The sequence below is a fragment of the Notamacropus eugenii genome, chromosome 7 (genome assembly GCF_028372415.1).
Source record: "Notamacropus eugenii isolate mMacEug1 chromosome 7, mMacEug1.pri_v2, whole genome shotgun sequence".
Classification (NCBI taxonomy): domain Eukaryota; kingdom Metazoa; phylum Chordata; class Mammalia; order Diprotodontia; family Macropodidae; genus Notamacropus; species Notamacropus eugenii.
The window spans coordinates 114,809,300-114,824,226 of NC_092878.1; the positions used below are offsets into that span (position 1 = coordinate 114,809,300).

The 14,927-nt window shown below is 37.3% G+C and overlaps 1 protein-coding gene across 3 annotated transcripts in view; it reads right to left on the reverse strand.

Moving 5' to 3' along the window:
- Positions 1-14,927, reverse strand: part of UGT8 (UDP glycosyltransferase 8) — a 104,068-nt gene that overhangs the window by 54,964 nt on the left and 34,177 nt on the right. For all 3 annotated transcript variants that reach the window (XM_072624479.1, XM_072624480.1, XM_072624481.1), the window contains exon 2: positions 5,618-6,441. In XM_072624479.1, the coding sequence (XP_072480580.1) occupies positions 5,618-6,441 (824 nt within the window). The remainder of the gene's footprint in view (positions 1-5,617; positions 6,442-14,927) is intronic.

Genomic DNA, 14,927 nt, shown 5'->3' on the forward strand with positions numbered 1-14,927 from the left:
GAGGACATTTAGCAAATACTGTTTAGTAATATTGCCAAGCAGGAAGGTACAGCTTTGCATTATCAATAAGGTGGTATCAGGAGGTTCTAGATGGGGGATGGGAAGGAAATATGTATTAGAAAAGAGAACATGGGGAAAAAATGAGGCTTTCAATTGAGTGGCTTAGATAGAATGTGTTACATTCATGTCTTCATCTTTAAATTCCATAAAATCATATTAGAGACTGAGAATTCTGTACAATAATTTAGAAATGGAGCAGTCTCGATCAATAAGGTCTTCTTTTCTCAGATCAGCTGTGCTAGCAAATCAGCTCTTTTTGGACTCAAAAGCACTGTGCTCAATTTTCTATCTGAATTCTTGACTCTCTGGATGTTTCATAGGATCAGACTTAAATTTGGTATGGATCTCAGAGATCATCCAGTCTGACTTTCTTGATTTACAAATGAGAAACCAAGGTCCAGAAGAGTAAAGTCATTTGCCAAAGGTCACATGACTAAGTAGGGTACCCACCCAAACCCAAAAAAACTCCAAATCCCAAGTTCTTTCCACTGTACCAGGTTCAACCTTGAGCTAATGCACAAATCCTTATCTGGAGCATCCCTGATAAGTGATAATCTCATTTTAGGTTAAAGACCTCAAAGAAGTCTTAGCTTTCTGGTAGAGTGCATTCACTGCAGTTTGGGATACTTCTAATTGTTAGGAAGCTTTCCCTTATTGAGTAGAAATCTTCATCTCTATTTTAACGGCTACCTAATGGTCCTAGTTGGACAGTCAGAAACTGAAAGAAATCTGATCCTTCTAAGCGGTGAGATCCTCAGGGCCAGGGACTGTCCTTTTGTCTTTCTTTGTACCCCTAATCCTTAGCACAGTGCCTGGCATGGAGAAGGTACTTAATGAATTTTTATTGACTTCTATAAAATAACTTCTATGTAATAACTTCTTAATAATAACTCTTTATATTAACTCTTTTAAGTAACCTGAAGTTATCGTTTTGTCTACCCTAAATATGATCCCTAACCAAAAGACACTAAGTTCCCTCAAATAATCTTCAAATGGCATTTAGTTCATTAACAGTTATGATGCCAAGGACACCAAAGTCCACCCCAAATATAGTACAACTAATTTCCAATTTCCCATCTTAACAAAACTGAATACAACAAAGCCTCATTTGAATTACTGTCAGATGGTTACCTCAATTAGAATGTAATCTTCTGGAAGACAGGGTCAGCTTTTTGTCTTGGCACTTAGGCCAGTGCTCCACAAAGTTAATAAATTAAATTAAACTGAAATTTATTATTTCACAACAGGTTCATGAATAGGAGACCCATAAATGGTTATTAAAATAAACTAACGTAAACCAGATCTCTAGGACAGGGGTTCTTAATCTGGAGAACTGAGTTGTGAATTTGTTTTTAAGAATATTCTGATAAGACTATTTCAACATAATTAGTTATCCTTTTTTATTTTATACATTTAAAAACATTATTCTCAGAAAGGGGTCCAAAGGTTTTACCCTACAAAAATTACAGATTTCTGTTCTAGGCTATCTTGGAGAGAAAAGCCATGGCTTCGCCATGCAATCCTTTTTGGTTGCTGTTGGTAACAAACATGGAACTTCTGGGGTTATGTATCTGCCCTAGCACAGAAATACTTAAGTTTCATTATCTGTAACAAATAATGATTTCTTCAAGTTACAAAAATAGGATATATAATGAAACTCGTCAAGCCTTGCATTCTAATCACAGAGACCTGAGGTTTCACTGATAAGAGGAACTTCCCAATGATGAAACTCAGGTTGGCAGTTTCACTATATTAAAACATAAAAATTGTCTTGGATATGGAACAGTAACAGGGTAGACTTAGCTCCAACAAGTAAGTTTGATTATTAACTCATGAAGATTGACTGAATTATCCTCATTCTTCTAATTATTTTACCTCTCAGATCTGGTAGTTCTCTCATTCTGGAACCCACCTAAGTGTCACAGAATTATACTTTGAGGGCTAGAAGGGGCCTTAAAGAACATTTGGTAAAACCCATGCATTTGAAAGCTGAAAAGGGAGAAAAGGCAATGCCAGAATTTGAAACTTTGACTCAGAACAGTGTGCTGTCTACACTGGAGGTGTCAAACTCAAATTGAAACGTATCCCTACAGTCCCTTACTGATTTAGCAAACCATAAATTAACATTACCCATGTTGTACTGTATTATTTTTCATTTGGTTTTTTTTTTGTATTTTTTTTTCCTAATTACATTTTAATCTGGTTCAAACTTCCCTTGGGAGTTTTCCAAGTTTCCTGTAGCCCTCTGGCCATGAGTTTGAAACCTCAGCACTACCCTACTGAGGGCTCCTCTCTCAAAGGGCTGGCTCCTTCTCCACTGCCCACAAATATGTTCAAGTCCAACCCATGCTTTCAAAAGAACAAGCAAACAAATGTAATATTCTCCTGATGCAGCTGTATTCTTAAGATAAAGAACAATATCCTTCTTCCATTTCACTGGGACATTTCTAAAACAAAACTAGTACATATTCATCATCTCCACATCTCCACCACTTGTTCACTCATCAATCCCTTGTACACTGACTGTCCTGCTTCCTTAAATCTGTATCCCCAACACTAAACACAATGCCTGGCAGAGAGTAAACAAGAAATGTTTTATCAATTAGTTATATATATTAGCTGTTCCCAGAATTGAATATGCTATTTCTAAACTCTATACATTTTAACTCTACATTTTCTAAAAATTTAATTCACTTCTCTCTAAACTTAATCTTTCAAAATCTTTTTTCTTCCACAGCACAATTCAAGTGTGACCTTCCAAGATGTCTGATTCACCTAGCTGACTGGACTCCTGGCAATCAAATCATCCTACAATAATGGACAGATCTCCTCCCACGAAGTCCCATCATCTTGCCTTGTATTATATTCCCTTGAAAAACATTTCATAGTCAAATTCCATCCCAAATAAAATATATGCTCCATCAAGCTGAGGATGATCTTTTTGCCAAAATTTACTCCTACAAGCTTGAGCCAGCTTGAACCTACTCAAGAGAGACAACTGTAAAATTTCAGTAAACATTTGATGGGGGGTGGGGGTGGGGGTGGGGGAGGGGGTTGAGAACCCCACCAAAACCAGAGTACCAGGGGCAGGTTGCCTGGAAGGAATTCACGGACCCAAGCATTGTTGAGGTCAAGATAAAGATTTACTACACTTTTCAGCGGGCAAGAGTTATTAGGGAACCTGCAATCTTAGAGAGGTACAGTTAAAGTTTATATAGGATATTCTACAGTACAGCATGTGCCAAATATGCTAACTAGGTGTTTTGGGGTGGGATTAGGGAGTGGTTAAGGAGTGATCAGTTCTTAAACGAACATACACTTTTGGCATCAGGTATTTTACCCAGAGTTCATTGGGAAATAGCCCAAGGAGCGGGGGGGCTGCCTGGAGGTGTGGCTTTAGGCTTGAAACATCACTAAGTCAACTAGTGGTCAGGATTGACTCAGAAATACCAGGCTGCTCTCATCAATGCCTTGTTAGACAAGATAAACATAAGGGAGTATACATATGTCTAAGTCTAGAATACATGATTGGTCAGTGAGTAGTAAATGTCTTTATGACCCGGTGCACATAGCTCATTTAGCCAGTACACAGCTTGTTCAGACTAGTTAAGGTCTATAGGTGCACCTGGCTGCTAGGAAAAGAGGTAAAAGTTTTGCTGGGGCAGGTTGTGCTCTTGGGCTAGGGAGAAACTGGCTGGGATAATGTTTTGAGGCTAGAGAGATATGTGACTTTTAAAGAAAAATGTGATTTTAGAATTGGGGCCCAAGAACATGTACCCAAGCATCCCATCACATTTACACTTCAGAAATCAAAAATTCTCAAAAAAAAATCAGGGATTGATTTGTTTTGAGGAGTGTTTACAATTAAGAAAGAGATAAAATGAAAAAATGCAAATCAAACTTCAAAAGCATATCTTGTGTACATTTTTAAATGTCTTGCAAGCATATGCATACACACACACACACACACACACACACACACACACACACACACACACTTTCCCCTAGTAGGGTAGCTATTCAACATTTGCCAGTATACCTCTTTTGTACCTATGACAAGAAAGTACTCTGCAACCTTCCACTTCTGATAGTGTCTCAGAGGCACTGAGAGCTTAAAATGACTTGCTCAGAGTCCCAGATGTTAGAGGAAGGACTTGGACTTGAATTTTCTTGACAGTGAGGCCCATTTTCTATCCACTATAGCAAACTGCCTCTTCCCTTGAAGAAGAGTGGATTCTTCACCTTTACTTGTGTAATGAAATTTTCTGGGGGCCATCTTTGCTTAACTATGTAACAGTTGTTTCTTCAAAAAGAATGGCATTCAGAATTAGCACTACGCATTATTTCCAGATTTTATATTGTTCTAGACTCTCATATGTCTCACATATTGCTTAAATGTCACAAATATTTATTTAATTTTTGTATTTCCAAAAACATCAAAAGCCAGATGGCAATACCCTGGACAGCCAAGGGACAACTTGTATTTTTTTTTTAACATTTAATTTTTATTTTTTTAATTATATGTAAACAAAAATCTCAAGTTTTTATTTAAATTTTATGTTCCATACTCTCCTTCTTTCTCCTTCCACCTCCCTGAGAAAGCAAGCAATTTGATACATCGTACTTATATTTAAACCCTTCCACATACCCAAATCTCCCAGTAAAGTAGGCATCAAGGTAATCCCAGATACCTGGGAGAAGGAGACATTATCTTTGATGCTTTCAACTCTCCCCTGAACTCCCATCTACAATCAGCTGCCAAGTCCTGATGACTCATCTTATGAGTCCAACAGCTCTTGCACACACCCCCTAACTCAGGCCATAACAAAAAGCCTCATCATAGGCCTCCCTACCTTCTGTCTGCACTTCCTCCAATCCACAGTTCCTGCAACCGTCAACATAATCTTAGGATCATGTTACTCTCAACTTTTAAAGTGGGGGCAATGTTGCTTGGGGATAATAACTGGAGACCAGTTGTGGTTGGAGTTGGGGGAGGGAATCTGAGGGAGCACACAAGCAGGGTCACATGCATACGCACATGTGCACACACACGCACACACAGAGATACACATGCATGCACAGGCAGACACACAGATATGCGCACACACACGCAGACACACACCCAGACTTGCAGACATAGGCACACACACACAGGCACACAGACACACACAGGCACACAGACACACACACACACACATACACACACCCCTCTAAGTAGTATCCATCCAATTACCACATTCCCCTTTCATTACACGACTTTTCACTTGGCCAGGACTTCCATTTCTGAGACCCAGCCAATACAGCACATGGCAGAGCCTCAAATTACACAAGTACCTCATTCAGAATAGGAACATGAATAAAGGCACTTATGTGGACTCTGCCAAGCTCTACGCTGTCTATACCTGTTCCTGAGATTGCCATTGGTTACTATCACAATTATCCCTCTCAATTTCCTGTTACAGCAGTCCAGAAAACATTTTTAAGAATCTTCCACCAATCCTCAAAAACTTGACCTTTATAGTATGAAAAAATTACCGTAGAATTCAGCAAACCTTACTTCTGGTAGCGGGTTGGCTGGTTTGGTCAGGATTCCTCCCACGTAAACAACATTAGGTAGAGTAGGTCTTGGGAACTCCAGTGCCACATCTGTACACAGCATCCACAGGCTGGTCTCCTGAACCAAATCATACATGGATCTCCCCGGAAGCAAGTTGTACTTTTGCATTATTCTTTCATATTTTGGAAGAACCAGATAGCTGATCCCTAATCTGGAAATGAGGTAAACGCCAGTATTTTTCATTCTGTCCAGAAAGTTCATATTATCCGTGAGAAGTGAGTTAAACTCTGGAACATAAGACAGTGGCATGGGAGCCCCCACTTCAGCAGGGTACCAAAGACCTGTGGAGAATACTGCATACTTCACCCCTAAAAGATGAGCTATAACAAATCCACACATCTCATTAGGGTCCACCAGCAGCAAATCAAATTTTTCTTCTTTCAGACCCTGCATCAAAGCACTGTTGCCGACCATCCTCTCACAGTTCTTAGAATAGTGGTCCAGTATGTCGAACAGTTCTATTACCGTAAGTTTCCCAGAGAAAATATTCCGCATTTTGGACTGTAGGAAAGCATCTGAAGTGGTACTGTTAAAGATCCCTGGGTAGCGCTGGAGTCTGTAATGATTAGATGGCATGATGTCTCTGCCTTCAGACAGGAGAAACACTGTCTGGTGGCCTCTCTCATGTAAAGCTGAGGCCAACGTCTTGAAAATGTACATATGGCTTTCAAACATAATTGGCGGCACAACGACGATTTTGGCAGCCTTTGCTAGTCCAATAGCACTCCACAGGAGTACGAAAAATGGAGTGTAAGACTTCATAGCTGAAATGACAACCAGAAAATAACTTTAAAAAAGTTTACAATTCTTCAGACTGTATAGAACATTCAAAATAAAATACTACACAATCATTATTTTTGACAATTCTCAGTGAGACATTTCAGATCAACTAACTACTCTTTATCCCCTAAGGACATATGTTTTTAATCCCCTTATAAATACTAACTTAATGTTATATCTAATTAGCCTCATAAATTTACATACAGCATTTAAGAGGAATAAAGCTGTCATTCCAGCAGTTTGTATATGTCCATATCAGTTTTGTACCTTGCAAGACACCCTGGTTATCCCTAAACACCCTGTAAGGATATGGAAATTCAAGACATGACTTGCAACGTTAAATAACAAACATTTTAATACTCCTCCCTCCACAAATAAATAAATATGTTAAATAATGAACAGCTTTGTTCACAGTCACAGAGAATGTAAATGTTAATACAGAAGAAAATCTAAAACTTCTGATTTTTCATATTCTTACTTTGGATTATTTCAAATATTTATTGTTTTTCAGAATATTTTTTAGCTTTTTATATTATTCAGATAATTTATTCAGATTATTTATAGAATGTAGATCATCTTTCCACCCTTTATATTTAATTACTCCCTAATATTTAATCAACGGTTACACTGTCAACTATTCTGAGATTACAGGAACAAATTCTCAAAATAGGAATAAGCGTAGGTCATAGCTGAGGGGAAAAGTTCACCTGTTATAATAATAGTGTTTCTTCCATCCCAAAAGCTCTACATTCAGAAGGTTTTCTACACTGAGATAGAGATGACATTTGTGATTTCATAGACACACAGACTCTCAGGTAAGAACATTCCTTCTACTAAAACAGATTACAACAAGTCTTTGAGATTTTGCTTAATGTTCAGTGACTTGCTCACGTTCATACAGCAGTAGACGTCAGAAGCTAGAACTGAATTCAGCTATTCCAGTACTTGAGACCAGCTCTATCTACTACTCCAACTCACTATAATCACCATATATCTCTTTTCTCCTAATTGCTCTTCGTACCCTGACATTTCTCCCTTTAGCAGTTTCTGTCATTAAGTGTGTAACTTTGGATGTTAATCCAGGAATGACACTGAATACCATGGTTACTGGTCGCAACTCCTTCCAAATATCCCTGGCTCCATTCCATTTGAGGGTCTATGTGACTAAGATGCAAACAAAGCCCAAGAGGGCAGTTCTCCACCTCGAAGACCCTATTTTCTACACTATCACCTTATCAGGTTATATAAAAATATCAAACATACCTTTGACTACTTATACAACAAAAGTCCTGTTTTCTTTCTAAGGAGATTGCAAAGAGGGTAGTCTCCCTTCTTTCCAGCCAAGTAACTTGGTAGCTACTGGCTCAAAGCTAAAACTGATATTAAAAATCAGAATATATATGCATGTGTTATATTTTATATATTAAATACACATACATAACCATTAATTCTAGGGGAATTAGAAAAGAGTAAAGCTTTTTAAGAAAAACTATTTTATATGCATATTATGTATATATATATACACACACATATATATGCGTGTATAAGACTATTAAATTTAAAACTTTCCTAACGTTAGCATTAGCACTGATTCCTACCACCTACGTTCTGTGTTAGCACTACTTTCTCTACGTTGTAAAACTCAAAGTAAGTTAGGAGACAATGAACAGCCACCATTTCACCAAGTTTTAGAATATTATGGTCTAAATGGCACTTGCATTTCACCCCAGGTTCTCACCCTCCACCAAAACCACACCCAAAAAAGCTCTTTACTTCCTGGTCATTTCCAAAGCAGACCTGCACTCTGAGCCATTCTCCTCATACCCCTCCCTCCAGAGCAGGAGCTGTACCCCAGGGGCTCTGGACTGAGAGGTGAACTTCATCTCCCCAGGCCCAGAATCAGGCCTCCCCCACCAAGGCTTTCTTTCATGTGTTGCCTTCACCCAATAGAATGCAAAGCTTCCTGAAGAGCTGTCTTGCTTACTTGTATATATATATCCCGAGTTTACGGCAGTACCTACAATATGGTAAGCACTTAATAAATGCTTTGTTCATTAAGATATGAGACTGTACCTTTTACAGAAATTTAAATAAATGGATGCTCCACACAGTGGCCTGTAGACAGGAAGACCTGAGTTAAAATTAGCCTTGGAACCTGGCTGTAAGACTCTGGAAAAGTCACTTAACTTGTTTATCTCAGTTTCCCCATGTGTAAAATAGGAATAATAAACTCCCAGGGTTGCTGTGAGGATCACAAGATAATAATTGTAAAGCACTTAGCACAGTGACTAGAAGATAGTTAGCTATTATGGCAACACACTGCTTAAACACACATTTTTGTGGAAGGTTTCTGTGAATGGTAAATATCTGGTCCAATGGAAATGCATTCAGTTCATTAAAAACCAGAGGTGGGCAAGTAGGACAATGGTACAAATAAGGTAGAGGGGGAAACACGGTGGAATTAAAGGGGGAAAAATTTTTCATCACTCTCTTCTTTTCTTTCAGTTCATGCTATCCATTCTCTGTCCTCTCTTCCCATTCCAGTAACAATGAAAGGTAGGGGGTCCGAACAGTTATAACGCTAACCTCAGCAATGAAATGGAGGCCACTATTAATACTGCTGCCTTGTCTGGCAATGGTATAGAGTGTCTGCCATCACTGGGCTTCGCAAAGGTTTGCGCAGACACTGGACAAACCTTATTCCACCTATCTCAGTACCACAGAGGAAGGAACCTTAGCTCTTATAATTACTAACTTAACAAGATGATTAGCAACTGAACCACTTCATCATATAGTAACAATAACATAATTATACATATGTATAACAAATTCTATAATAACAATAGCCACCATTTTTGCAGTGCTTTAAGGTTTACAAAATTCTTTACAAATATTATATTATTTAATTTTATCCTTAGAACAATAGTAGGGAGTAGGTGCTATAATTATCCCTTTTTTTACAGATGAAGAAACTATGGCAAATAGAGGCTGAGTGACTTGCCCATTCTAACTGTAGGTTTCGTATTTCATCCATTGTACCTAGCTAATTGCTTCCTTCTTCCCAAAGTATTTTTCTTAAATATTTATTATCCTTTCAGAAATCTGCAAAAATTCGAAGTAAATCATTACAAATTAGTTAATTTTAAACAAAAAATAAACAAATAATCCCCTTTAAACTCAAGGGAAAGCTAGATGGCACAGTAGACAGAGTACTGGGCCTGCAGTCAGGAAGGACTGAGTTCAAATTTGACCTCACACACTTACTAGCTGTGTGACCCTGGGCAAGTCTTTCAATCCTGTTTGCCTCAGTATTCTGATCTGGAAAATGAAATGGCAAACTCCTGCAGTGTCTTTACCAAAAAAAAACCCTAAACAGAGTCATAAAGAATCAGAAACAACTAAAACAAGTGAACAACACCAGACCCAAATTAGAGAAAATTAGCTGTACAGGCTCTAAAAAGGCAGTCATATTCCAAATTCCAATTTATTTTTAAACATACAATAATATTCACTGGTTATACTCACTACTGGGTTTTCATTTTGATTTTAGAAAAATATGTTAATTAATGAGAAGTGCTAAAGATGTCAGGGTCCCAAAATGTGGTGCTAAAAGGTTACTAAGTATAACTTTTATTGTTCTTTGAAAATAATACACACTTGATAATATTTGAATACCCTACTGAAAACAGAAGTATTGCCAGCTTTTCCAAGTCTATTCTTTTCTTATCAGATGACTTAACGGATCAGACTTAATCAATAGGGGTACCTTATCCTCTCCATTGTGTCTTAATTCTTTTCTATGCATTCCTCTAAGTCCTGGGTGAGGATGGTGGGGTTTCAGGAGGAGAGGGCCCACTCTCCCCAAGGAAATACATTTTTTATCATATTTAATGAATGATGAAAGGCAAAATTTACAAGCTATCTTGTTAGGAAGGAAGAAAGGAGGAAAGATGAGAAAAAGAAAGAAGGAAAGTGATAGGAAATGAAGATGTATGTCTTCAGTTAAATTATGGAAGCAATTTTAAACAAGGCGAATGTAACAATTTAAACAAATTAACTTTGATGATATTGGTATCCATCACATTCCATGCTATTTTTTTTATTTTGTTAATCATTAGATAATGATGATGGGGAAGCAGGTGTTATTATTATCCCCGTTTTACAGATGAAGAAACAGGCAAACAAATTAAGTGGCTTGCCAATGATCACACAGCTAGGAAGTATCTGAGGCTAAATTTGAACTCAGCTCTTTCTGATTAGCCTGGTATATAGCTAAAAATAAATTCTAAAGATTCTATTAGCATGTATCCATGATGGAGACATTATTCTGTCATCTCCACTGAATAAATAGCTGAGAACTGTTCTTAGCTTTCATGAAAAAAAAAGAATAAAAGCACTAATGACATGTACTTGCTAATAATATGTGAACACTACTGAAAATATAATTCCTGTTTCCAATTCTTCCTAATTAATTCATTTTATGTTTCAACTTAAAGTTTTAATTCATTTAACAAGCATTTATTAACTGACTACAAACTAAGAATTACAAATGTAATTTACAATAACTAAAATAGTTAACAACAAATCCTCTCTGCTCTCCAGAAGTAACATTATTTTGAGGAAAACCACAGTAATAGCTAATACAAAATATATGCAGTTTTGAATGGGTAGAAAATAGCAGCAGACTGGTTAGGCCAGGCTTCATGTCAAAGGTGGCCCTTGAGCAGGGCCTACAAAGGATGCTCTCCTTTCTATAAGAACCTGACACTAGGGATAAAAGAGGCTGAGCACCAGACAGTCTTCTCATAGAAAGGTAAGTTGACCCATTTAGAGAATACAGGAAGATAAATGTCCAGTTAATTTTCAGATATGATGGAAAATTATATTAACAAGCAATCTTGGAGTGGGAGAACCAATGAGGAAAAGGGGGAGAAAAACAAGAAAGAAGAAAATGGTACAAACAACATTTTTTTTAAAAAAATGAGGGTTTTGGTGATAAAAGTTACCTAAGACCTATTTCTTCATAAACTAAGTAGGCCTGCATATGCAAAGGTACCGATTTTTAAAAAGAACAAGTTGGTAATGATGTTTTTTTAAGGTTTATTTCACTTTAATTATCCAATTTGAGCATACTGGATGAATTTACCATATAATAGTTACAATGCTGACCTCTAATGTTTCCTTCATTTGGAGAGAAATAGTCTACTTGCTGGTATCACTGTCAAATCCAGGGATGAGGAACCTGTGGCCTGGAGGTCACATGTGGACCTCTAGGACCTCAAGTGCCACCCTTTGACTAAATCTAAACTTCACAAAACAAATCCCCTTAATACTACAAAGGATTTGTTCTGTAAAACTTGGGCTCAGTAAGAAGATTACAGCCGCACCCAAGGATCTAGAAGGCTATATGTGGCCTCGAGGCTTTATTAAATCTCTCACTCTTCTATCTCTGGCCCTGAAAACCCTGATCCTCCCCTCCCTGTACAATGGATGCTCACCAAGGACCCATCCTTGAATCCATTCTACCTACAATCTTTCTCTGTATGTGTTTGTGGGTCTCTCTCTCTCTCTCATACACTTTAGGGCCACCCTTCATTCACCTATATTCCATGGCCTTCAACAGGACTATAAAGATTAACTTCTAAATGTTCATCTCCAGATCTAATCTTTATTCTGAGCTCTATAAGCCCTCATTACAAGGTACTTCTATGTGTCCAAAAGTAAACTCCTTCAAACATCTTCCACATGTAAAAATTCTTATCTTTGTTTAGGACACCTCCCAGTTTCCCAAGCTTGAAATTCTAAAATTACTTTTCAGTCTATTTGCTGAATAGGGCCTATGTCTTGCATCCCTCTCCTCTAATCTACCAAGATTCTCACAGACGATCTTTCCTGTCTACATGATTTCCCCATTCTAATCCATCTTCTCCTACTGGTGTCAGAATAGGCTGTTCCATAGGGCAATTATTATTCCCCTTTTGGTATTAATGAATATCCACCAGTCTTTAAAACCCAACCTAAATGTCTTTTGCTAGTCCCTCTCCTTCCCAATTATTCCTCTTTCAGGAACTGCTGAATAAATTATGGTATGGAATTGTAATGAAATAGTATTATAAAGCTTTTAAGAAACGAAGGAATATTTTCAGAGAAACGTAGGAAACTTGCATGGACTGATGCAGAATGAAACAAAGAGAACCAGGAATACAATATATATTGTAAAGATATAGTTTTTAAAAAAGCAATTTTGAAAAACTTAAGAACACATAATAATGCAATGATAATTCATGATTCCAGAGGACTTAAGAAAAAATGTTCAACTCTTGACAGAGGAAGTGACAGACTAGTTATGAAGAATGGAACAGACATTTTTGGTGATAATTCACTTTGCTTGACGATTCTTAAATACAAGAAGTTCTTTCTCTCCCTGTCCTTCTTTCTTCCTCTCTCTCCCTTTTCCCCTTTCCCTTTTTCTGCCCTACCCCCTTCCCTTCATCCCTCAGTGGTGAAGGGGGGAAGGATAAATGCTTGATAGGGTTTTTTTTAAAGACCAAGTACTCAGTTACCATGTGTAAAAATAGGGATGATTAGTTGTAAATGTATACTCCTTTGGATTTATTGATGCTTAAACATTTATTAAACGAATAAATTATTTTTCAAATAAAAATTTTAAAAAAATAAAAATTCCTCCAAGAGCCATCCCCCTCAAGTGTAATATACTTTGTGATCTAATTTTTTAATGATCATATCCATGCTGTTTTGCATATTTTCTAATTCTGCATGTGTCACATTCCCCTACAAGATTTTAAATGTCTTGAGGAGAGGATGTCATGTTAAAATGTTCTGTCTTTCCCAACAGCTTACCACAGATCTCTCTCTCTCTCTCTCTCTCTCTCTCTCTCTCTCTATATATATATATATATATATATAAAATCTGTATAACTCAATGTAGGTTTTTAAAGCATTTACTGAAGGAGGGTGATAGGGTGATCCTGGAGAACTCTCTAGTTAATAAAATAATAACCACAACAATAGTAGCATTTATCTATCACGTTAAGGTTTGAAAAGCACTGTACACAGATATTATCTCATTTAATCCTCACAACCACTCTGGTAGTTTACTACCCCATTTTATAGATGAGGAAACTGATTTTAAGTCCAGCACTCATATTAACTATACTATCCAACTATCTTGTAACTGGTCAAATAAATCAGAAGCTAAGAAGATTCTAAGAAGAAGCTAAGTAATCTGTCTTTATAGTTCCTTCTTGCTCCAAGATGCATAAAGTGGCCTTCACAACAGAACCTATGAAACTATCCATTTGCTTTTTTAACTACGTAAATGTAGGTGGCTAGGGGGATGCATGGCCTCTCCTCATAACTCCAGAGAGAGAAAACTGGCTTGCTGCAGGATGACTGGTTTTATACATCAGGTTTATTATTGACTCCAGTTAACTGGACATGGAGAGAGCTGTAAAGGTTGAGTGTGTTTTAATGACTAATCGGACGGCTAAACAAAAACTATTTTTAAAGGTCTCGAATTCCTGAAACATGCTTTTGGAAAACAGTTCTGAAATCTGATTAATGAGGCTTGAGTAGGATTTGTTTCAGATAATATGAATCTGAAACCAATGAAGAAATCACTCCCTTAGGAAATGTATCTAATTTTAGGGTTAGGTTCATGATTATATCCAAGATGTGTTCCAAGTTCACATACTATAAAGCTGGCCTGGAAGGTGAGGCCACCTATATCTGTAAAAAAAAATATATATATATGTATATATATATAATATATATACATATATATTCCTTCTGCTAAATCTGAGTCTAGAGAATCAGAGATCATAAGATTTAGAGCAGGAAAGAATTACAGAAAATACCTAGGTCAATCTCCTCTTTTACCGTATGAGGAAACCATAGCTCAGGAGTTTAACAACTTACTGAAGGTTACACGTAGTGATTTTCAGGGCTGGAGGTCACAAGTAAAGTGCTAAGTAGCCACTTCAAGATACTGACTTAGGAGCTCCGACATCAGAAGCAATGTCTCCCCCTCCTCTCTACTCTACCACATTACTGAGGAGTTCAAATATTACCTCTGCAGCTACCAGGAAGGGGAGGAAGAGGAAAATGAAATAGATGCAAGATTTTTTTTAGGACAGCTTTGCAGCACTTAAAATTCTCTTTCTCCACTGATAATCCAGCAGACTGCCTCAGACAATAGTGGCCACTTCATTAAGATTTGTTGAAATGATTTCAATGAGTATACAATAAATCTGTAGGCTGGAACCATTAAAGGCTAAAATAATAAAATTTAGTCCACAGTAAATGATCGAACCCTTTCTCCAAAATGATGCATGATTTAATATTTTTCAGTTACCTGGCTACAAAAGCAGCCAGGTGTTCTGGGGACTGTGGACAAAAGAACTGGAGTCAGGACAATAAAATGAGTTTATGGCATACAACAGCCCTTTCT